Source organism: Hemiscyllium ocellatum, chromosome 19 (assembly GCF_020745735.1).
Source record: "Hemiscyllium ocellatum isolate sHemOce1 chromosome 19, sHemOce1.pat.X.cur, whole genome shotgun sequence".
Lineage (NCBI taxonomy): Eukaryota > Metazoa > Chordata > Chondrichthyes > Orectolobiformes > Hemiscylliidae > Hemiscyllium > Hemiscyllium ocellatum.
Window position 1 is genome coordinate 990827 of NC_083419.1, and position 24373 is coordinate 1015199.

Sequence of the window (24373 nt, forward strand, 5' to 3'; positions counted from 1 at the left end):
ATTATGTTTTAAGAGCTTTTAGAATTTACTTAAAGATGTTTGGTAGTTCAAAATAAACTGATCAAGAAATGGATGAAAGTTTCATTTACACCTTATAGTCATGATTAATCTTCGGTTAGTGGCCGATACAGGAGGAACAATACAAATTTGTAAATGGGACTGATTGCATGTAAGACAGTAATATTTTCATGTTTGCATCATGGAGCTGGAAAGATGACACTTATCTTTTGTTTGAACTGAACATACATGAGACAGAGTGCATTGGACACACACGCAGCAAGTATTTTGTTGAATGCCTTCACCTGTTCATTCGTATATTCATTATTGTACCACTGAAAAGCAAGGGATGACTTTACTGAGTTTGGAATTTAAAAAAAAAAGTTGGTTTTCTCTTATAATCAAATTTTACTGCTTTTTTTTTGCAACAGGAATTTCGTCAAAAGGTGATGCTGGGGACTCCATTTTTAGTGATCTGGTTGATGGGATTCATAGCTGACCTTGACATTGATTCCTGGCTAATAAAGGGACTGATGTATGGTGGAGTCTGGGCAATGGTACAGTTCCTGTCAAAGTAAGTGATGGAAGTGAAAGTTCTCAATTTGAGACTTTTATTTCCTGTTCACTCAATTTTCCATATTGTTCTGTAAACATATTGCTGTTCTTAAGTTCAGTCTGATATTTATATTACAATCCATTCTATATATCAATTATGATACGTGTCATGTATTTTGTGTAGAACTTTAGGAAAAGACAGTAAATTATGTTGAGTTCTGCACTAATCACATGGTGTATTTATCCTTTGAGTCATCAGTTGGTACCTGTATCCTAAGAATTATATCTTTTAAATGCAGAATGAAAAACATACACTGTTAAAGTACCCCTTTCATACGTGGTGTAAATAGTGCCAAAAATAGAAATTGCTGGAAAACTCAGCGGGTCTGGAAGAATCTGTGGACAGAAGTCAGAGTTAATGTTTTGGTAGCATGACCCTTCCTCAGAACTGTAATTAGTGATCTGTTGTACGAAAATATATCTGAGGGACTTGTGATCAAACACTGTCAGAGAGTTTAGACTTGCTGCCTTGATGTCAAGGGCAGTATGTGACTGTGTGTGGCATCAAGGAGCCCTGGCAAAATTGAAATCAAGGAGAATCAGAGGAAAACAGTCTGCTGGTTGGAGTCGTAACTGACACGTAGGAAGATAGTTGTGGTTGTTGGAAATTCGTGATCTCGGCTCTCTGACACATCTACAGCAATTCCTCAGGGTAGTGTCCTCGGCCCAACCATCTTTAGCTGCTTCATCAATGACCTTCCCTCCATCATGAAGTCAGAAATGGGTGATTGTACAATATACAGCATCATTTGTTATTCCTCCATTTTTAAAGTAGTCCCAAGTCCAAATGCACACTTCCTGAGCAACATCCAGGTTTGAGCTGACAAATGCCTTCTTCTGAGTTGTGACCAGTCTGTGATTCCAATCAGTGTGGGTAGGACAACAGCTCTCAGATTGTAAACAAAACACAGCAAAAAGTACACTTATTTAACCCATTGTCATTGTAGTTGAGAGTCTGGAGACAGTGATAGCAGTGAAGGCAAGAACAGCATGAATTGTGTTAACATTATTGTTTCTTTCAGATCATTCTTTGATCACTCTATGCACAGTGCACTGCCTCTTGGGATTTATCTGGCAACCAAATTCTGGATGTATGCTACATGGTTCTTTTGGCTGTGGTCTGATATCCTTTTCAAGTCTCTCTGATTATTCCTTTCCCATGAGTTTCTCACTTGGTGAAGCTTGGTGGTGGTGTTGGTGGGGAGGTGGCGATTCGTCAAGTACCAGTTAGGAAGATGCATTTATCCAGCTGTGTTGGGTTTGGTATTCTGTCTTGTGTTATGATTGGATGATTCTAAAGTCCAAGTACTGACCCAGAGTCCTCAACCGCTCATCGTATGACAAGCCCTTGATCCCCAGGTTCATTCTTATAAACCTCTGGATTCTCTCCAACTCCAGCAATCTTTCCTTAAATACTGAGCCCAAACTGTTCACAACAATCCAAATGCAGTCTGACCAGATCTTTGTACCACCTCAGCAGTATATCTCTGCTCTTGTATTCTCGACCTTTTGAAATGAGTGCTAACATTGCATTTGCTGAAGATGTGTTGCAGGTTAAAGCACAGCAGGTTAGGCAGCATCCAAGGAACAGGAAATTTGACGTTTCGGGCCAGAGCCATTCATCAGAGCCTTCATCCTGTTCCTTGGATGCTGCCTAACCTGCTGTGCTTTAACCAGCAACACATTTTCAGCTCTGATCTCCAGCATCTGCAGACCTCACTTTTTACGCTAACATTGCATTTGCCTTCCTAACTGCCAACTGAACCTGCTTGTTAACATTAAGAGAATCCTGAACTGGAGATTGCAAAATCCCTTTGTGCTTCAGGTTTCTGAAGCCTTTCCCCATTTACAAACTAGTGTAAACCGCTATTCATCTGACCAAAGTGCATAACCTCTCACTTGCCCACATTCTCTTCCATTTATCACTACTTTGCCCACTCTCCCAGCCTGTCCAAGTCCTTCTGCAGTATCTCTGCTTCCGCGATACTACCCGTCCCTCCATTTATCTTCCGCGATACTTACTACCCGTCCCTCCATTTATCTTCCGCGATACTACCCGTCCCTCCATTTATCTTCCGCGATACTACCCGTCCCTCCACTTATCTTTGTGCCATCTGCAAACTTAGTAACAATGCCCTCAGTTCCTTTGTCCTGATCATTAATGTATAATGTGAATAGTTGTGGTCCCAACACTGACCCCTATGGAATTCCACTGGTCATTGGCTGCCATTCATAAAAAGGCCCCTTTATCCCAACTGTCTGCTTTCTGCCAGTCAACCAATCCTCTATCCACGACAGTACCTTGACCCTAACATCATGGGTTCTTACCTTATTTTGCAGCCTCCTGTGTAGCACCTTCTGGAAATGTAAATAAATGACATCTGCCGACTGTCCTTTGTGTAACTTGTTTGCTTCCTCCTCGAAGAATTCTGACACATTTGTCAGACATGAAACTCCCCACTCACTTTACTATCACTTGTTTGGGAAACTTGAATCACCTCTGCTGAGCCCTTCCTCCTTTAATGCTTTCCATCATTTTCCATTATTGCAATTGAACATTACTCCCCCACTATTTAGTTTAATGCCCAATCCACAGCCCGAGGTAAATGATTTGCCAGAACTCTGGTCCCAGCATGATTTGGGTAGAGCCAATCCCTCCTTCCCCCATACTGATGCCCATGTCCCATAAACTTGTAACTGTTTCTCCTACACCAATCTTTGACCCACATGTTTTCCTCTTGAAGCTTGTTGACTCTGTTTAAATTTGATTGTGGCACAAACCTAATCCAGAGAATATTGCCTTTTTGACTTTGCTTTCTAATTTAGCCCATAGCTGCTCATATTCCCTCAGCCAGGACCTCTTTCCTTTTTCTACTGATATCATTGGTACCTACTTGGACCCTGACAACTGGATTTTTGCCTTCCCATTAAACATTCCTCTGCAGCCCAGGTGAGATATCCTAAACCTGGGCACCAAGCAGGCAACACAGCTCTCGGGATTCTTGATCCTGGTCACGGAGCAGTATCTATCCCCTTCTCTATACTAGTCCTGATTACCACGACATTTCTCTTTTCTCCGACCCTTGAATGGTTCCCTGTACCATTGTGCTACGGTCAGTTTGCTCATCAGCCTTACAGCCCCCTGCTCTCATCCACACAGGGAGCAAGAATCTCAAGCCTATTAAGACAAACTCAAGGCTGAGGCTCCTTCAGCACCACCTCCTGGATCCCTTTACCTGCCTCGCTCATAGTCACACTCCTCTGACCACTGACTGAGTTCGATGTCTTTAACCTAAGGGGTATAACTGCCTCCTGAAACAGTTTCCAGGTAACTCCTCCCTTCCCTAATGTATGGCAGTGTTTGAAGCCCAGAATCCAACTCATCGCCTCTGAGCTGGAGTTCCTCAAGCAACCAACACTTATTACAGATGTGGCAGATGTGATCACCATGAACCACAATGGGATCCAACAGCCCCCATATCATGCGGATACAACACATCACCAGACCCTGCAGCTCAGTTTTGTTGACTTTGTTCTTAATTTGATTTTGAAAACATTTGTACTTGTCTTTTAGTTTATTATCTGTAAATATTTCCCCCATTTCAAACTGAAAGTAACCTAGAAAAGATAGTCAAATTAATAGCTATCACCAAGCACTGATCTTATGGTTTACCTATTGTGTCACTTTCTTGTGCTGGCCCCCTGATCTTCGGCTTCAATTTATCCTGTTTAAAAAAAATAAATCACAAGCTAAGAGCCAAAAATCACAAGTAAAAAGTGTTTACTCTGCACTGAGTTTCCATGCTGCCTCCCAATTCCCTAAACTACAAACTCATTTGGGTTATGTCTCAGTCCAGATGAGATGTCTCCTACTTGACTCTGAGAAGTTTACTGATATGTATTGCATATTTTGGAAGCACAAATTATAGAAATAACTATTATAAAACTTCAATGTCATGGAAAGGAAGGATAAGGTGGGTGGCATGGTGGCACAGTGGTTTGCACTGCTGCCTCACAGCGCCAGAGACGCGGGTTCAATTCCTGCCTCAGGCAACTGACTGTGTGGAGTTTGCGCATTCTCCCCGTGTCTGTGTGGGTTTCCTCCGGGTGCTCCAGTTTCCTCCCACAGTCCAAAAATGTGCAGGTTAGGTGAATTGGCCATGCTAAGTTGCCCGTAGTGTTAGGTAAGGGGTAAATGTAGGGGAATGGGTCTGGGTGGGTTGCGCTTTGGCGGGCTGGTGTGGATTGGTTGGCCAAAGGGCCTGTTTCTACACTGTAAGTAATCTAATCTAATCTAATCATAAACCTTACAGTTCTAGACTTTGGTCCCTAAGCCTTTAATTCCTTAACACCAAAAGAACATCTCCCTGTTCTGTCAGTTCACCTCCCATTTCTTGTCAATAGTGTAGGACTTTTCTACAATTTTGGAAAGTCGTGGAAGTCAGACCCAGGAGTCATTAAAGCTACAGAAGAGCAGAAGAAGAAGGTAAGGGGCAGAAGATGGTTTGTAGTTCCAACAAGTGTAAACCTTGCATTACAATCCATGAAAACACTGTTCAAGGAAACATTGGGTTACAGTAATTGTGTTCCACACTTACTCATCACTCCCACTATTGAATAATGTGCAGCTAAATTCCATCCTATTTAGAAGCATATGCTAATTAAAAGGAATGCTATACTTTGTGTTGAATTACTATCACACCAGTGTTTCTTTTGGCATATTCTGTGTTTACAGATGGTTGTAATTTAAGTCCCCAAAATGAATAGAACCCTTTCTCTTTAGCTCATTTTGTGTGTTTTTAAGCATATAATTTAATTGGTCTGTGTTTAAAAGCTATCCTTAGAAGGATCGCAAGTTCTGAATGAAACTTTCCTCTACTTTTGCAGTTTTACGTGTTATAAGGCAAAGGTTGACCCCCCCCACTTCTGTGAGAACTAAAACAGAAACTCCTAAAGAGGAACGCCTCTCCCCATAATCTATAAGAGGAGTGTGAAAACTGGTGTAATCTGCCTTTCAGCAATTTCTGGTGGTTAAGTAAAAATAAATCCCTAACATTCAATTTAAAATCAACAAGTAACAATTTATTTATCTAATTCTAACAGTGAACAAATTAACTAGAATACTAACAAATCGAATAAGTCCCTTCTACCTACTAACTATTCCCGAGTAAAACAAGATTCTGACAGTATGCTGTTTCAATAAACACAAGCCCACTCGTGTTCAAAAAATTAGAATTTAGTCTGTCGAAATTACAGCCAGATTGTGTCTTCTGGAATGTTCTGTGCCTTCTCCCATCGAGTCCTCTGTCAGGAACGCTTCAAAGAACATATAGAACAGGCAGCGCAGAACAGGACTTTTGGCCCTCAATGTTGCGCCAACCTGTGAACTATTCTCAGCTCGTTCCCCTACACTATCCCACGATCATCCATATGCTTACCGAAGGATTGTTTAAATCTTCCTAATGTGGCTGAGTTGACTACATTAGCAGGTAGGACATTCCACGCCCTTACCACTCTCTCAGTAAAGAACCAGTCTCTGTCATCTGTCTTAAATCTATCAACCCTCAATTTGTAGTAATGCCCCCTCGTACAAGCTGATGTCATCATCCTTGGAAAAAGACTTGCACTGTCTACCCTATCTAATCCTCTGATCATCTTGTATGTCTCCAACAAATCCCCTCTTAGCTTTCTTCTTGCCAATGAGAACAGACCCAAGTCTGTCAGCCTTTCCTCATAAAACCTTCCCTCCAGCCCAGGCAACATCCTGGTAAATCTCCTCTGCACCTTTTCCAATGCTTCCACATCCTTCCCGAAATATGGGGACCAGAACTGTACGCAATATTCCAAGTGTGGCCGCACCAGCGTTTTGTATAGTTGCAGCATGATGTTGCGGCTCCGGAACTCAATCCCTCTACCAATGAAACCTAACACATCGTATGCCTTCTTAACAGCACTATCAACCTGGGTGGCAACTTTCAGGGATATATGCACATGGACTCCAAGATTCCTCTGCACGTCCACACTACCAAGAATCTTTCCATTGACCCAATACTCTGCCTTCCTGTTATTCTTCCCAAAGTGCATCACCTCACATTTAGCTGCATTGAACTCCATTTGCCACCTCTCAGCCCAATTCTGCAGTTTATCCAAATCCCCTTGCAACCTGTAACATTCTTCCACACTGTCCATAACTCTACCGACTTTAGTGTCATCTGCAAACTTACTAACCCATCCACCTATGCCTGAGTCTAAGTCATTTATAAAAATAACAAACAGCAGTGGTCCCAAAACAGATCCTTGTGGCATACCACTAGTAACCGGATTCCAGGCTGAATATTTTCTATCAACCATCACTTGCTGCCTTCTTACAGAAAGCCAGTTTCTAATCCAAACTGCTAAATCACCCTCAATCCCATGCCTCTGCATTTTCTCCAACAGCCTACCATGTGGAATCTTATCAAAGGCTTTACTGAAATCCATATATACCACGTCAACTGCCCTATCCTCATCCACATGCTTGGTCACCTTCTCAAAAAACTCAATGAGGTTTGTGAGACATGACCTGCCCTTGACGAAAACATGTTGACTATCTGAAATTAAATTGTTGCTTGCTAGATGATTATAAATCTTATCTCTTATAATCCTTTCCAAAACCTTTCCTACAACAGATGTAAGACTCACTGGTCTATAATTACTGGGTCATCTCTACTGCCCTTCTTGAACAAGGGCACAACATTTACAATCCTCCAGTCCTCTGGTACTAAACCTGTAGGCAATGATGACTCAAATATCAAAGCCAAAGGCTCTGCTATCTCCTCCCTAGCTTCCCAAAGAATCCTCGGATAAATCCCATCTGGCCCAGGGGACTGGTCTACTTTCACTCCTTCTAGAATTGATAACACCTGTGCGTAACTAACCTCGATCCTTTCTGGTCTAATATCTCCTACCTCATTCTTCTTTACAATATTCTCCTTTCCCGGAGTGAAAACCAATGAGGAATGTTCGTCTACCACCTCTCTGATCTCTACAGTATCTGCACTCAACTTCCCACTTGTTTTTGATTGGTCCTATTCCTACCCTGATCATCCTTTTATTCCTCACATACCTATAGAAAACTTTAGAGTTCCCCTTTATTCAATTTGCTAAAGACTGCTTGTGTCCTCTCTTTGCTCTTCTAACTCTCTCTTTAAATCCTTCCTAACTGATCTGTAACTCTCCATCGCCTCATCTGAGCCATCTGAATTTCCTCTGATTCTTCTGTCAGGGATGTTTTTTTCGAGCATTAGTGACTTGTTTTTAGATGGTACTTTCTCTAATACAAAGATGACTATAAGAGCCAGTTTCCCGAGAGAGTGAGCTGAGAGCTGTTAGCTCTGGGGTCTTTGTCCAGCTGCCCCCTTCTTTTTATATCCTTCATGACATATCAGTTTCTCAAAATAGGATTCATCCTATGTTGTCAAAACCATTAAATTTAAATTTAATAGGTTTTTGGTATCTCGGTGCCTGGTTGAAATTGATTGGCTAAATTCAAAACCTGTTGTCTTGATAAACAAATCTGCCACTTTGCCTGCTAACAATAGGAGGCGAATGTTGATGCAAACTTTGAAGCTGCTCACAGACATCCATTTTAATTCGAAGCACTGACAAAACATCATCTTTTAAAGGGACTATGCAATGCTATCCCTCCTTTTACAATTTTACAAACGCCAAATTTCTGATATCCTGTCTTCCAATTTACATTAACTCTACCCAACTTCGCAACATATGATTCATCAAAGCTAGAGGGTCCATTGCGGCTTCATCTCTTTGATTGACTGTCACCCTAACTGGACTGTAAACCCAACACTAAATTAATACAGGGACCTCCTTTTTTTTGTTATTCAATATCCTTTATTTACCATTGCTTAGCTTTGAGAGGCAACAATATCTTTGTCTGATGCGTGAACCTATTAAGTTTAGACAGGGTGTTAATCTGTGATATACTGAGGGCTCGGGTGGCTAATGGCAACACTTTGCTGTCAGAATTGAAAAGAGCTGAGGATTTCTTGGGGGTACTCTGAGAGTCTGGCTACATGTGACTGCAGCCCTCAAGCAATGTATTTGACTTGAAATTATCATCTGAAATGACCTGCAACCACTCAGTTGCAGCAGTTTCTTAGAGACAAAGGACTGAAGTGTTATGAGAGGCAGTCACAAGTGGAGTTGAGATCAGGGTCAGGTCAAGGATGATCTTATTAAATGGGGGAACCAAGCTCAAAGGCAGATGGCTTACTTCTGCTCCTGTGTTATTATGAAGAGACATATAGCAAATGCTGATTTTGCTCGTGAAAAGAGTGAAAAATAATCTCCTGTTCACTTCAATCACACCCTGTGGTAGTCTGTTCTGCCTTCGCCACTCTTTGATGAAGACCTTTCTCCTGAATTCTCTATTGCATTTCTTGGTGATTATCTATTTTGATGGTCTCCAATTATACTCTTCCCCACAAGCAAACATTTTCTATGTTAACACTTTGGGAAACTTTCAGACTTGTACACACCTTGAATAGGTGACGTCCACAACCTCTGCAAGAACAGAGCAAAATATCCACAGTTAGATTGATAGAGTAATACAGCATGGAAACAGGCCTTTCGGCCCAAACTGGTTCATGCTGACCATGGTGCCCATTCAGCTATTTCCAGTTGCCCACATTTGGTCCATATCGCTCTAAACTTTCTATTCCATGGACCTGTCCAAATTTTTTTAAATGTTACCATTGTACCTGCATCAACCACTTTCTCTGGCAGCTCATTCCAGATATGTATCACTCTCTGCTTGAGGAAGTTGTCCCTCAGGTCCTTCTTCAATCTTTCCCTTCTCACCATCATCCAATGCCCTCTAGTTTTCAATTCCCCAACCCTGGGAAAAAGACTATCTGCATTCATCCTATCAATGCCCTTCATGATTTTATATGCCTCAATAAGGTATATTGTCCTATGTTCCAAGAAATACAGTCCTATCTTGGCCAACCTCTCCCAATAACTCTTCTGGCAACATCCTCGTAAATCTTCTTTCCAGATTATGTCTTTCTATACCAGGGTGACCAAAGCTGTACACAGTACTCCCAAGTGCAGCCTCGCCAACGACTTATACAATTGTAACACAACGTCCCAACTCCTATACTCACTGCTTTGACCGATGAAGGCCAGCATGCTAAATGTCTTCTTGACCACGCTATCTACCTGTGATGCTGCTTTCGATGAACAATTTTCTGCATTCACAGAAACATTTCCAAAGTCTGTGGAATTTTCTGCGATTCATACCCAAAGCCACCCAGATTCCTAACTGAGGTATTTTGAAGTTTCTAGCCCATTTAGACATGTTGCTTTTTTTCATTCTACTGATAAAAATGGATAATCTCACATATCCACAATAACTTCATCTGTCAAACTTTGGCCCATTGCCCTCACCTATCCATAACCATTTGTAAATTTCTTATTTCTTCCATGCATCTTACTTTCCCACTTATTTTAGTTTCATCTGCATATTTGGCCAATGAATGTTTTATCCCTGTATCCAAGTTACAGCTATAGATTGTAAATGTGAGGTGCAAAGACTGAGCCCTGTAGTCGGCCACTAGTTGCAGCTTGCCAGCCAGAGTCTCTGTGTATTCTGTTGGTGAGTCAGTCCTCTCTCCAAGCTTACATATTACCTCTAAACTGCGTGATCATTTTGTGATGCCTTCAAGTGTCTTCTGGAAGTCCAGAGATATGTAATAATTGATTCCAACAATTTCCCAATGACACCTGTTAAACTGACAGCTCTGTAGTTTGTTACTTTCTGCCTTCCTGCTTTTTTAGATAATGGCTTTATATTAGCATTTCTTCAATCCACTGAAACGTTTCGGAAACTAGGGAGTTTTGAAATCGTGCATTCACTGTCTCTGTTGCCGCTTCCTTTAAGACTTTAGGATGTAGGCCTTTAAACCCTTTTCTCCTTCAACTATTTATCCAGTTCTCATCTGAAGACTACGATTGAATTTTATGACGCAGTGCATTACAATTCCTAGTCACTTGTTCTTTCAGAAAAAAAACTTGGAATCAGTAACCTGAAATCAGTGCCCTCTGACATCGACTTTTCAGCCATTGGGAAATAACGCATTTCAGTACTTTATCCAGCACCTTCATGATTTTAACCAGCTTTGTTGGACTACCTCTTGGACTTCTCTGCTTCAAGAAGCACAATTTCAATTTTTCAATCCATCCCTTTAACTATAACTCCTCATCCCTGGAATCATTACAGTGAATTTCTATTCTCCAAGTTATTGCATCCTTTCTCAAGTGTGTCCATAACGTAAGCCTAAATCAAACGTTACTTTCACCCCAGTGGGACAGGATGAATCTCATACAGGAGTGTTACAACCAATACACCAGAGAAGACCATAAAATGTTGGAGATTCAGCTCATTGAGTTTTCCTTGCCTTCAATGAGATCATGACTGACCTGATAATTCACATCTCTATTTTCTTGTCTTTTTCCCATAATCCTTGATTCCCTTTCTGATTAAAAATCCATCTCAGCCTTGAATATACTTCATGTTCCAACCTCGATAGCCCTCTGTGGCAAAGACCTCCACAGATTCACTACTGTCTGAGAGAAGAAATTCCTCATCTCTGACCCCTTAGTCTGAGACGATGTCTTCTGGAGATAGTAGTGTAGAGTTTGAATTATCCTTTATGAATTCATTGCTGCAACCAAATGGAAGTCTTCTCCTCTAGGATCCTTTACTAATCAGGATGAAGCATGATCATTCTCTCTCAGAAATCTGAAAACGAGAGAGAGAAGTTATCTTCGTGTCTGTTCAAATCAAATCGATTTATTGTGCATGATCTCTCTTTGAAAGCACTGCAGGCAAGATGACCCCAGCCAAGTAACTTGTGTTCTTTGCAAATGTAACATTTTTCCTTGTTACAGGGAAGGTATAGATATGTCCAGTCAATTATATTCTGTATTCTCATTTTAAATAATACACCTTTTGCTGTTGTATTTCTGTTTGCATCACAGACAATCGTGGAACTGGCTGAATCTGGGCACTTGGACCTGAGTATATTTTGCAGTACCTGTTTGGTAAGAGATAATCTGCTTTTTTTATTTGGATTTCCTCTTTCAATCTTCACTTGCCTTTCTCGCTTTGTGCTTGAAATACCCTGTAATCGATTGGATTATATAGATTCCTTGCAGTATGCAACAGGCCCTTCGGCCCAACAAGTCCACACCGACTACCCCTGAAGAGTAACCCACCCAGACCCATTCCCCTACCCTATATTTATCCCTGACTAATGCACCTAACACTGTGGGCATTTTAGCATGGCCAATTCACCAGACTTGCACATCTTTTGATTGTGGGAGGAAACCGGAGCACCCGGAGGCAATCCACAAAGACACTGGGAGAATGTGCAAACTCCATACAGTCACCCAAGGTGAGAATCAAACCTGGGTCCCTAGCACTGTGAGGCAGCAGTGCTAACAACTGAGCCGCTGTGCCGCACACTAAACAAAGCCAGGCCAGTATCAAAGTATAGTCTCTGTCTCAGTGTGCTTGTGAAATCAAATAAATAATTACAGTGCCGTTAGCTCACAAAGTTTTTTTATAGATTTTGGTTTAATTACTTCACCTGAAGTAGGGAGCCAGCTACACTTTAAATGTGTTTGTGCTTGAAATTTGGATGTTTTGTCCATTACAAAAACAGATCAGAAGTGATTGTCAGGGCAAAATTGTGCCATTTCTTGAAGTCTGAAATAAGTAGCATTGGTCCCGGTCTGTCATGTCCAACTAGTGCTTCTGTCTCATAGGAAGCTGTTAATATTAACAGCTTGAACTGTTTTGCTTACTCTCTCAGCCACAAAGTTTAGAGCAAAGAACAGGGGGGTATTGTAAGTTGTGATTATGTTTCTGCATCAGTAATCTAAAGGCCAGAAGTAAATACTCAGAAAACCTGTGTTGGTAGCTGGAGAGTTTACATTGAATCAATTAATAAATCAGCCAACCTAAATAATGGAGATCCTGAAGCTAACCAGCTGGTTTATGCCATCCATTCCTGGTCTGACCTGTGTTCGACTCCAGATCCAGAGTGACTAAATTCGTTAGGTTACTGCTGAGTAAATCTCTGAGTTGTTTTCAAGAGGATGGCTCACCATCACAGCCAGAAATGGATAACCTTACTACCAAAACTCACGTTCCATAAATGTATTATAAACCAGAGACATTAGTTTGTGACATGTATGCATCCAGTAGCTGCAAAAGCATTTATGTTCCTCCACAGCACCAACGTGTTTCATAATGGCTTTGTGTTCTCTGCTCAGATCCAGAAACCTGTTCGGTCTAAGCATTGTGCTGTGTGCAACAGGTGCATTGCCAAGTTTGATCACCACTGTCCATGGGTTGGTAACTGTGTAGGTAAGACATGGCATTTATATTAGCCAAAAGCAATTCAGGCAGTCTACATGGTCCAAACTGACATCACTGCTACAAGGTTAAGCAGCAGGAGAATGTATAGAATGTATAGGACAGAATATTGCCCTATCTGTGATACTCATCCATTCTTTCTGATTTTGCCTTAAGTACATTTTCTAGTATTCTCTTCAACTACTTTGTGAATTTCTCCTGAACTCCTTGTTTTTCAGCATTATCATATTCATGACCCCAGCTCAAGCCAAAAGCAGTAAATGTTGCAAATCTGAAATGAAGCCAGGAAAGTGCTGTCCTAATAGCCAGGTTCGGGAGCACCTGGTAACATTGATGACCATATGTGTGGGATCCCTTCATTTTAAATGTCCTTCTGGAACTCAACATTTTGCTGATGTTTACCTGATCAAGCCTTTTCACAATTTTCAAAACTACCTCACCTTCAAGAGAAACCGACCGCAAAGTATTTAGACTTAACCGAAACAGAAGCAGGTCATTTAGCTCCCTGAACCTGTTCTGTCAGTAAGAAAGATCAAGACTGGACACCTGAACTTCACACGCTTGCTGAGTTTTGTACCTTTCAATATTTTTGAATTAGACAAGTCCATGAAGCTGACTTTTAAATATAGACAATAGGAGTTGGAGTAGGCCATTTGGCCCTTCAAGCCTGTGCCATTCATTATGGTCATGATGATCATGCCACTCAGTACCCTATTTCTACTTTCCCATGTATCTTTTGATTCCTTTAGCGCCAAATGCTATACCCAACTCCTTGAAATCGTACAGTGCTTTGGCCTTGATCGCTTTCTGTGGTAGCAAATCCCATAGGCTCACCACTGTTTGTTTGGGTGAAGTCACTTCTCCCCTACTCAGTCCTAAATGGCCTACCCCCTATCCTTAGACTGTGACCCCTGGTTCTGGACTCCCTGGTGATCAGGAACACTTTTACTGTCTAGTTCTGTTAGAATGTTAAATGTTTCTGTGCGAAGTGACTCATTCTTCTGAACTCCATGAATACATTTATCCCTAACTAACACATCTCTAAACACTATGGGCAACTTAGCATGGCCAGTTCACTTGAACTGCACATCTTTGGATTGTGAGATGAAACCGGAGCAGCCGGAGGAAACCCACGCAGACATGGGGAGAATGTGCAAACTCCACACAGACAGTCGCCCAAGACTGGAATCGAACCTAGGTCCCTGGTGCTGTGAGGCAGCAGTACTGAGCCACTGTGCCACTCCTTATTTTTGCATGTAAGGAGTGCATTCAGCCCACTATACTGATTCTTGAAAGAGCTGTTGAATTAAACACAGTTGGTTTCCTTAACCCATAGAATTATCTCCACAGAATTTTTCTCACCTTACAAGTGTGGTTACGGTAACATTGTAGTGGTGTTCCTTGAGTGATAATGGTGGGTCAGTCAGGCAAAAGATGAAAGTTTGGGAGAAGATTTGTAGCTCGGATGCTCGTTGTTGTGGTTCTGTTCGTCGAGCTAGGAATTTGTGTTGCAGACGTTTCGTCCCCTTTCTAGGTGACATCCTTAGTGCTTGGGAGCCTCCTGTGAAGCACTTCTGTGATCTTTCCTCCGGCATTTATAGTGATTTGTACCTGCCACTTCCGGTTGTCCGTTCCAGCTGTCCGCTGCAGTGGCAGGTATATTGGGTCCAGGTCGATGTGTTAGTTGATAGAATCTGTGGATGAGTGCCATGCCTCTAGGAATTCCCTGGCAGTTCTCTGTTTGGCTTGTCCTATAATAGTAGTGTTGTCCCAGTCAAACTCATGTTGCTTGTCATCTGAGTGTGTGGCTACTAAAGATAGCTGGTCATGTCGTTTCGTGGCTAGTTGGTGTTCATGGATGCGGAACGTTAGCTGTCTTCCTGTTTGTCCTATATAGTTCAAAGTTTGTGCGAAGATTTGTAGCTCGGGTGCTTGTTGTAGTGGTTCTGTTCGCCGAGCTGGAGGTTTTTGTTGCAAACGCTTCGTCCCCTGGCTAGGAGACATCATCAGTGCTCTGGAGCCTCCTGCGAAGCATTTCTTTGATGTTTCTTCCGGCATTTATAGTGGTCTGTCCTTGCCGCTTCCGGGTGTCAGTTTCAGCTGTCCGCTGTAGTGATTGGTATATTGGGTCCAGGTCGATGTGTCTGTTGATGGAGTTTGTGGATGAATGCCATGCCTCTAGGAATTCCCTGGCTGTTCTCTGTCTGGCTTGCCCTATGATAGTAGTGTTTTCCCAGTCGAATTCATGTTGCTTGTTGTCTGAGTGTGTGGCTACAAGGGATAGCTGGCAGCCAGAACTGACAGCCAGACTACTGCGACCACTAGGACTCATAACGGCACACAAACCAACAGCCACGCTCAGACAACAACTTACTAGAACAAAGGAGCCAATACCCAACATGAGCAAAACTAATGTAGTTTATAAAATACCATGCAAGGACTGCACAAAACACTATATAGGACAAACAGGAAGACAGCTAACAATCCGCATACATGAACACCAACTAGCCACGAAACGACACGACCAGCTATCCCTTGTAGCCACACACTCAGACAACAAGCAACATGAATTCGACTGGGAAAACACTACTATAGACCACTATAAATGCCGGAAGAAACATCAAAGAAGCGCTTCGCAGGAGGCTCCAGAGCACTGATGATGTCTCCTAGCCAGGGGACGAAACGTTTGCAACAAAAACCTCCAGCTCGGCGAACAGAAGTCCTACATAGTGTTTTGTGCAGTCCTTGCATGGGATTTTGTACACTGCGTTAGTTTTGCTTATGCTGGGTATCGGGTCCTTTGTCCTGGTGAGTTGTTGTCTGAGAGTGGCTGTTGGTTTGTGTGCTGTTATGAGTCCTAGTGGTTGTAGTAGTCTGGCTGTCAGTTTAGAAATGTTCTTGCTGTATGGTAATGTGGCTAGTCCTTTGGGTTGTGACATGTCCTCATTCCGTTGTCTTTCCCTTATGCATCTGTTGATGAAATTGCGCGGGTATCTGTTTTTGGCGAATACATTGTACAGGTGTTCTTCTTCCTCTTTTTGCAGTTCTGGTGTACTGCAGTGTGTGGTGGCCCTTTTGAACAGTGTCTTGATGCAACTTCTTTTGTGTGTGTTGGGGTAGTTGCTTTCGTAGTTCAGGACTTGGTCTGTGTGTGTGGCTTTCCTGTATACGTTTGTGGTGAATTCTCCGTTCGGTGTTCTCTGTAGCATCACGTCTAGGAATGGGAGTTGGTTGTCCTTTTCTTCCTCTCTAGTGAATCGGATTCCTGTGAGTGTGGCGTTGATGATCCGGTGTGTGTTCTCTATTTCTGTGTTTTAATGATTACAAAGGTATCATTTACATATCTGACCCAGAGTTTGGGTTGAATTTGCGGTAAGACTGTTTGTTCTAATCTTTGCATTACCGCTTCTGCTATGAGTCCAGAGATGGGTGAACCCATGGGTGTGCCGTTGATTTGTTCATATATCTGGTTGTTGAATGTGAAGTGTGTTGTGAGGCACAGGTCCAGTAGTTTGAGTATGCAATCTTTGTTGATAGGTTCCCCGCCCTGTTGTCTGTTCTGTATGTCCAGCAGGTTGGCTATTGTTTCTCTGGCTAGGGTTTGTCGATAGAGGTGAACAGTGCCGTTACATCGAATGCGACCATAGTTTCTTCCTTGTCTATGTGTATATTTCTGATGATGTCCAAGAATTCCTGTGATGACTGTATAGAGTGTCTGGATCCGCTGATCAGGTGTTTCAGTTTCTGCTGTAGCTCTTTAGCCAGTTTGTGTGATGGTGTCCCTGGTAGCGATACGATGGGTCTGAGTGGAATGTCTGGTTTGTACACTTTAGGTAGTCTATAGAATCTGGGGCTGGTGTTGCTGCTTTCCGGTTTCATTCTCTGTAGGTCAGACCTGGTTATCTGTCCGTTTTTGTAGGTTCCTCAGTGTGTTGTTTATCCTATTGGTGAGCTGTGGGGTGGGGTCAAACTCCCTCTTTTGGTAGGTGTTGGTATCTGCAAGTAGTTGTTGTGCTTCCTGGATGTACTCTGCTTTGTCCAGGATGACCATCATTCTGCCTTTGTCTGCTGGTAGTATGATTATGTTCTTATCGTTTTTTTTAGTGCGTCTCTCTCCTTGACGTTGAGGTCGTGTGTTTGTCTTTTCCTTGTTTTCAGGGGTACAATACTTTGTCTCACTGTTTGTTGTGTCTCTTCTGTCAATCCATTGTTCCCGAGTGTGCATTCTCGTGCTGCTAGGAAGTCTGCTGTCTTGGCGTCCCTGTGATTGTAGTTGAGTCCCATAGCCAGTATTGTTCTTTCCGTATCTGTGAGCTGTCTGTGGGAGAGGTTTCTAACCCAGGTGTGTGTTGTGGTGTCCTCTTTGTTGTGTGTTAGTTTGGCTGTATTTTCTTTGAGTGCCGTTTGTTTGCGGTGTGTGGTCCTGTTCTGTCCTGTGGTGACGGCCTGTTCTATGGTCCGGGTCCATTCCTGATTGGTGGTTTTTGAAATTAACGATTTTTGGCGCGCAATTTCTTGTCTGTATTTGTGAAGTCTGTTGTGAGCGTCTGTAATCATTACTGGATCATCCTGAATCCGTTCTGTCTGGCTGTGTCCCTGGCTTGTGGGTTGTTGACTGGTGGTCTGTATCTGACACATGGTGGAAGGATTCGATTCTTTCGGCAGTTGTGCAGAAACCGGAGTTGTTTGTATGTGGCGCTTAGGCGGTTGGCACTGGATTCCCATTTCTGGTTTGTCTTAGCGTCTCTCGCCTGTAGGTGTTCAAAGTTTGGGAGAAGATTTGTAGCTCGGGTGCTTGTTGTTGTGGTTCTGTTCGCCGAGCTGGGAATTTGTGTTGCAGACGTTTCATCCCCTGTCTAGGTGATATCCTCAGTGCTTGGGAGCCTCCTGTGAAGCGCTTCAGTGATGTTTCCTCCGGCATTTATAGTGATTTGTACCTGCCGCTTCCGGTTGTCAGTTCCAGCTGTCCGCTGCAGTGGCCGGTATATTGTACATTGTAGTGTACAAAATCCCATGCAAGGACTGCACAAAACATTACACAGGACAAACAGGAAGACAGCTAAAGGTCCGCATCCATGAACACCAACTAGCCACGAAATGACATGACCAGCTATCCTTAGTAACCACACACTCCGATGACAAGCAACATGAGTTTGACTGGGACAACACTACTATTATAGGACAAGCCAAACAAAGAACAGCCAGGGAATTCCTAGAGGCATGGCACTCATCCACTGATTCTATCAATAAGCACATCGACCTGGACCCAATATACCGACCACTGCAGCGGACAGCTGGAACTGACAACCGGAAGCGGCAGGTACAAATCACTATAAATGCTGAAGGAAAGATCACAGAAGCGCTTCACAGGAGGCTCCCAAGCACTGAGGATGTCACCTAGACAGGGGACAAAACGTCTGCAACACAAATTCCCAGCTCGGCGAACAGAACCACAACAAAAGATGAAACTTCAGAACCAAAATTGGCAATTTGTGAACTTAAATTCAGATAGTTAGATAATAATCTCGGATAACAAACAACTTTCATGAATCTAGCAGAGTACTGTGAAAGTCCAACTGGTTTGCTTACATTCTTTAAGTAAGAAAATCTGATGTCCTTAACTGGTCTGGCCCATGTGTGACTCCAGACTCTCAGCATCTTAACTGCCCTTCGAAATAGTGAAGTAAACCTGTTTAGTGTTTTAAACTGCTGCAGAATGTAACTTGAACACTGTGGCAACAATACTCAAGCTATTCAAGAAAATAGCCAATTAGCATATTCTCAAAGGCAGCTCAGGGTAGAGATTACACATCAGCCTTACTGGCAATGACCACATTAGTGAATAATGATGCTACCTTTTTGATTTTTCTGTTTTTAATAATGGTAGCGTTTTAATTTTTATCATTTGCTTAATGAAACAGCAATTCCTAAAGATTGTCTTTTGGCTGGATTTATAAGTGAATGTTTTCTGTCTATTCCAGGAGCAGGGAACCACAGATATTTCATTGGATACCTGTTCTTCTTATTAGGCATGATCATTTGGATGATTTATGGCTGTTTTTTATGTAAGTAAAGCATACCAACTCGAATGTGTGTAGCTTCCTATCATTTTTATAAAATTCTTGTAGTTAGTAATCTTTTTCTTTTAGATTGGAGCATCCACTGTGAGTCTAACTATCCAAAAGATGGATTCTGGACATATATCACGGAAATTGCAAGCTGCTCTCCGTGGGTTTTCTGGATGTTTCTGAACAGTCTCTTTCACTTCTTGTGGGTTGCTGTGTTACTCATGTGTCAGATGTATCAGGTAAGCAGGAAAGTCTGTTTTTGTTCCTTTCCCAAATTTCAGATAATTTAAGATTACAGCCATTGAACTTTGCCACTTTCTGACTTTTGGGCATTGTTTTCAATAGCTCTGTTTACTCTTCAGTGTTCGCCCTGCCACTGATATTCTTCCCACATCTGCACAAGGCAATTTTCAACAAGGCAAACATAGACTGTTCGGTCCCCATCACTGGGTTAAAATCCTGGCACTCTAATCTTCGGGAGCACTCACCACACAAACTGCAACGGTTCAAGAAAGCAAGTTCTAAACACCTTCTGAAGAGGCAACTGGAGATGTGGAATAACTGACATTGATGCCTATATCCCATTAGTGAATCTGAGAGGAGAGTGTGGCACCTAGACCTGGTAGAGAACCAGGAGGAGAGGGAACAGCAGGTCTCTGATCCTGAGCTCTTCCTGACATCCTGCCTCTTCACCCGCTCTCCACCATCCCCGCCCCTCCTTGGCCGCCTTTACTCTGGGGGATTCCCAATCTGACTGTCCTGCATTAGCACTGAACTCATATGACCAGAATTAGGATAGGATCATGGCTGACCTGACATTCCTCATGCCTACTTTCCTGCGTTTTCCCCATAACTCTCGATTTCCCGAATGACCAAGAATCTATCTCTCTCGGCCTTAACTATAAACAAGATCTCTGCCCCCACGGTTCTCTGCGGCAAAGATTTCCAAAGACTGATAACCCTTTGAGAGAAGAAATTCTTCCTCATCTCAGTTTTAAAGTGGTGCTGCTTCACTCTGAGACTCTGTTCCTAGATTCCTCTCAGCATTTACCTTGTCAAGCCTGTTAAGAATCCTGTATGTTTCAATGAAATCACCTCTCATTCTTCTAAACTCCAGTTTAGAGTCCTAACCTGTTTAGTTTTTGCTCATAAGCCCATCCCAGTGAACCTACCCTGACCTGCCTGCAAGGAAATGGTATCTTTCCTGAAATAAGGAAACCAAAACTCCAGATGTGCTCTCACCTGAACCTTGTGACAGTTGCAATTAACCTTTCCTACTCTTACACCATTTTACAGCATGTGCACTTCCCTAGGCAGTGCTGCACTTGCCTTTGAGATCATGCAGAAGTGGTATGTGGTGATTATTTTAATTTGAACTGTCTGCACGTGCATTCCCAAATTAGTGCTCAATTGTAGTGAACAGGTGCCAGCAAACACTGCCACCTGAGAATCGTTCCTAATCCACAAAACATGCAGGCATTTTAGTTAAACTTGAGAGCAGTCACCTCTTTTTTTTGTAATGTTAATTGATTTATTTTTGATTTGAAGATTGCTTGCCTTGGAATAACTACAAATGAAAGGATGAATGCAAGACGCTACAAGCACTTTAAAGTTACAACAACCACTATTGAAAGTCCCTTCAAGTGAGTAACTGTGTGAATACTAACACTGCATTTCAGATGTATTGAACTGAGATTCCAATAGCTATTCAGTGAATAAAGCAGTCAGTTAGAGGTCTTACTTTTAGTTTGTGCACCTTTTCAAATCGATGTTTTAAATAATTTCCCACTGTTGTTCCTGGGAGATAATCACACTTAAAGGCTGAACAGTCTGGAAATCTAGAAAAAAGAAAAATGCACTCCTTTAAGTTATGGAAGAGTTAATGGGGAAGACATTTCCACTTGTGGAAGTGCTTAAAGGTTCGGGACCATCAATAAAAGACAGTCACTAATAAATCACTTGGGAATTCAGGAGAAGCCTGTTTATTCAAAGAATGTGAAGCTTGCTCCCACAGGGAGTGGTTCAGGTAAATCATGTCAGTACGTTTAAGAGGAAACTGGATAAATACATGAAAGTGAAAGAAACAAAAGAGAGATGCTAGTGGGCTGAGATGGAGGGGAAGGAGGAGGCTTGTGAACAAATCTGTTATAAATCATAGTAACTTGGATGCATTCAGATGATTGACTTTTTTTTTCCTGTTTCTTTGCTCCATCAGCCATGGTTGCATTAGGAATATCATAGACTTCTTTGAATTTAGATGTTTTGGCCTCTTTCGCCCTGTGATGGTGGACTGGACACATCAGTATACAATAGACTATGACCAGACGTCAGGGAGCGGTTATCAGCTGGTGTAGTGGATCCCATACCCATAGGCTGGATCAATTCACCATCACCCTTCGAACTGGTGCCTGACACATTTCCTTTATTTCCTTCTCTGAAATCAACAGAACAATATGTTGCTGAGGGGAGGTGACAACCTGTGGTTCTTACATCATGATCCGTCACATCCAAACATTAAACAGGGACGGTTTTGCTGCCTGTTTCTTCCTGTTGTGATCAAACTGTGGTAGAAGTGGATGGCTGAAAGGGACTCCTTATTCAAAAGAAATACAGACTGCTTTTCACAGGAGTTTGCTTTTAACATAACATTGTGTGCTCTGGTTGCAATGTCAGAGGAGCAATCAAGTATGAATTCTGGAACCCCAATTCTGTTCCATTTGCTCAAGAAGCTGAATTCAAAATTTGTCGTACTCATCAGGAACGTGTAGAAACGCATCTGTGTGATTATGCTGCTTATTATGCATTAAACACTATTTACATGGTACTTTCAGTTGCACTGCAGAATGCCAGAAATCGATTAGTCAAGGTTATGTGCAGAGGTAACATCTAAAATCCGTTTGTATCAGCTGTTCACTTAACAAAATACTTTCTCTCTTTTAATCATGATTTTAAGGAATGAGTCACTGTCCATTTGGCATTTCTGGACAACTAGATGTTAATAATCATTGACAAGAAAGTCATGAGCATGCAGCACAGTGCTGTCAGTCTCACTCTCGTGGTCTTTAATTAGTTGAGTTTGCTCAATTCTAAAGCAGGCTGCTCAGCAATGAGTGTCAGAAATGTCTGTTTTGATGGGGTTTGAGACTGAGGGCAAGAGGAAAAATTTGCATCATCCACCTCTCCGCTCGGAAAGCATCTTCTGCAGGGTGGTCATGGAATCTGCTGTGCCAGCCATGGAGCGAGATAGGGTTTTTTTTATCAGTCTTGCTGCCTGAACAGTTCAGGATGATTGGCTCAGACAGAGAAGGCGACTGGAGTGAAAAACCACATTGTGGAAAAGAACTGCAATGCATTTTTATAGCTTTTTGCATTTAGTCACAATTGTCCATCCACTGCTTTCTGCATACTCATGTTTATACAGACAGTTGAAAGTTTAGTCAAGAAACCTGTGCAAAATGCAAATTAAATTAGCTCCTGGAGCAAGTGTAAAGATTGGTTGTATCTGTATATAAATTATTTATCAACTAGTTTTATCGTGTGTAATTTTGTCAGTGTTAGTTTGGAGCTATGAACTTAACTTTCAACTCCATGAGAAAAAAAACGAAGTGTAGGAATGTAGTTCATTTGCTTCTGGTAGTGCTGCTGCTGCTGTTCAGAACTAATCAACCATTGAATTCACTGCATGTCGGATGCTTTGCAAAATTAACGAAAAAGAAATGGCAGCTCCCTCGATTGTAGGACATAAAACATTGCAACAGTTAACAATTAAGTGTTATTTCACCATCTTCCCCTTGGTGGGAAGATCAGTCAATTTGTAAATAGTCAGTGTCCTGTGTTTGCAAAGTCCAAGAATTTTCAGTAGCTGTTTATTTTGTAGTGGAGCCCACACCTAGTTTGTAAGCAATGTACCAGATATCAAGACTTGCAGTATTGTAATATTAATCAACTTGAATGTTTATCAGGTTTTTTAAAAAAGCAAGACTACTTTCTCTTTGTCATTAATTGGAGCATATTGCAGGTTTGTGTGCACATGGAATATAACATCACATTGTCTAAGCTCTTTGAGAAACAGGACTGCAACATGTGGGAGTCCATCTGACACTCTGACTAGCTGCAATGAGAATGAGGACCAAGCAAGGATTAAAAATAGTCCAGGATGAGTTGCTACTGATTTCAATTCTGCCAGCTCCAGAGAAGAATTTCACCCCCTTTTTAAAGTTTAAAACACTGGCATTTATCCGAATTATTTTTCCTTTGTACTTTGACTTTTGAATAACCTGTTATATTCACCCTCTCTCTAAATTCTACAGTCCCTACTCAGGCCAGTTTTTTTTTGTGTGTATTGGAGTTTCGTACTCGCAGTTAGTAAGAGTTTTACATTTCAGTAATACTTGGGCGACACTATATCCTGCAAATTGTGAATGTTGTTTTGTTTTTGTATGACATTATTTATAACTGTGCCAAGTGTTTTGTTTTGCTAAAATCCAGACCCTTTATGTACAATGTGGAGGACAAAATATATGACTGTAAAATTAAAGCTGGCTGTTCTTCCAATGGTGGGATTGGGTTGTCAAAATTTTGTAAATTATTGAACTAATAAATCAACTGCATCCAGTCATTCATTGCTATCAAATATGACCTGCTACTACAAGGTGTTTTTTTGTGTGTGATTGCAGTCTGTTGCTGTTTATATCCATTGTCAAACCTTTTTAGTCAGCTGCTCCTTTGGAATGGCCTTTAATTACTGAACCAATCAAGAAGTGGTTTGCAGATTTTTAACTTATTTTTGTATGATTTCAACATTTATCTGTCACTTTGGTTGGAACTTCTGTCTCACTTTCACACAAGCAACCGGAGCACGAAGGGTCTCGTACGTGGCAAGTACAAGGACTCCATCGGACCCAGTGACCACTCGGGCTGAAGGGCCATAAACCAACCTCTGCCACCTCCCTTAACCACAACTACCCAACTGGAGCTAGTTAGTAAGTTTGCAGATTATGCCAAATTGAGGATGTAGTGGACAGCGAACAAGGTTAACTCAGATTACAACGGGATTAGATTAGATTACTTACAGTGTGGAAACAGACCCTTCGCCCCAACAAAGTCCACACCGTCGAAGCATAACCCACCCAGACCCATTTCCCCTACATTTACCCCTTCACCTAACACTACAGGCAATTTAGCATGGTCAATTCACCTAACCTGCACATCTTTGGACTGTGGGAGGAAACCCACGCAGACATGGGGAGAA

At 42.0% G+C, this 24373-nt stretch overlaps 1 protein-coding gene across 2 annotated transcripts in view; it reads left to right on the top strand.

Annotated features, from left to right (window-relative positions):
• zdhhc17 (zinc finger DHHC-type palmitoyltransferase 17) overlaps positions 1-23755 on the top strand; it is a 144733-nt gene extending 120978 nt beyond the window's left edge. The window contains exons 9-17 of one of the 2 annotated variants that reach the window (XM_060839575.1): positions 429-571; positions 1635-1735; positions 4974-5098; positions 11653-11715; positions 12952-13045; positions 19036-19119; positions 19204-19361; positions 20671-20765; positions 21338-23755. In XM_060839575.1, coding sequence (XP_060695558.1) covers positions 429-571; positions 1635-1735; positions 4974-5098; positions 11653-11715; positions 12952-13045; positions 19036-19119; positions 19204-19361; positions 20671-20765; positions 21338-21476 — 1002 coding nt within the window. In that variant the 3' untranslated portion in view covers positions 21477-23755. The remainder of the gene's footprint in view (positions 1-428; positions 572-1634; positions 1736-4973; positions 5099-11652; positions 11716-12951; positions 13046-19035; positions 19120-19203; positions 19362-20670; positions 20766-21337) is intronic. The other variant, XM_060839576.1, reaches the window with a different exon arrangement.
• Positions 23756-24373: the final 618 nt, after the last annotated feature.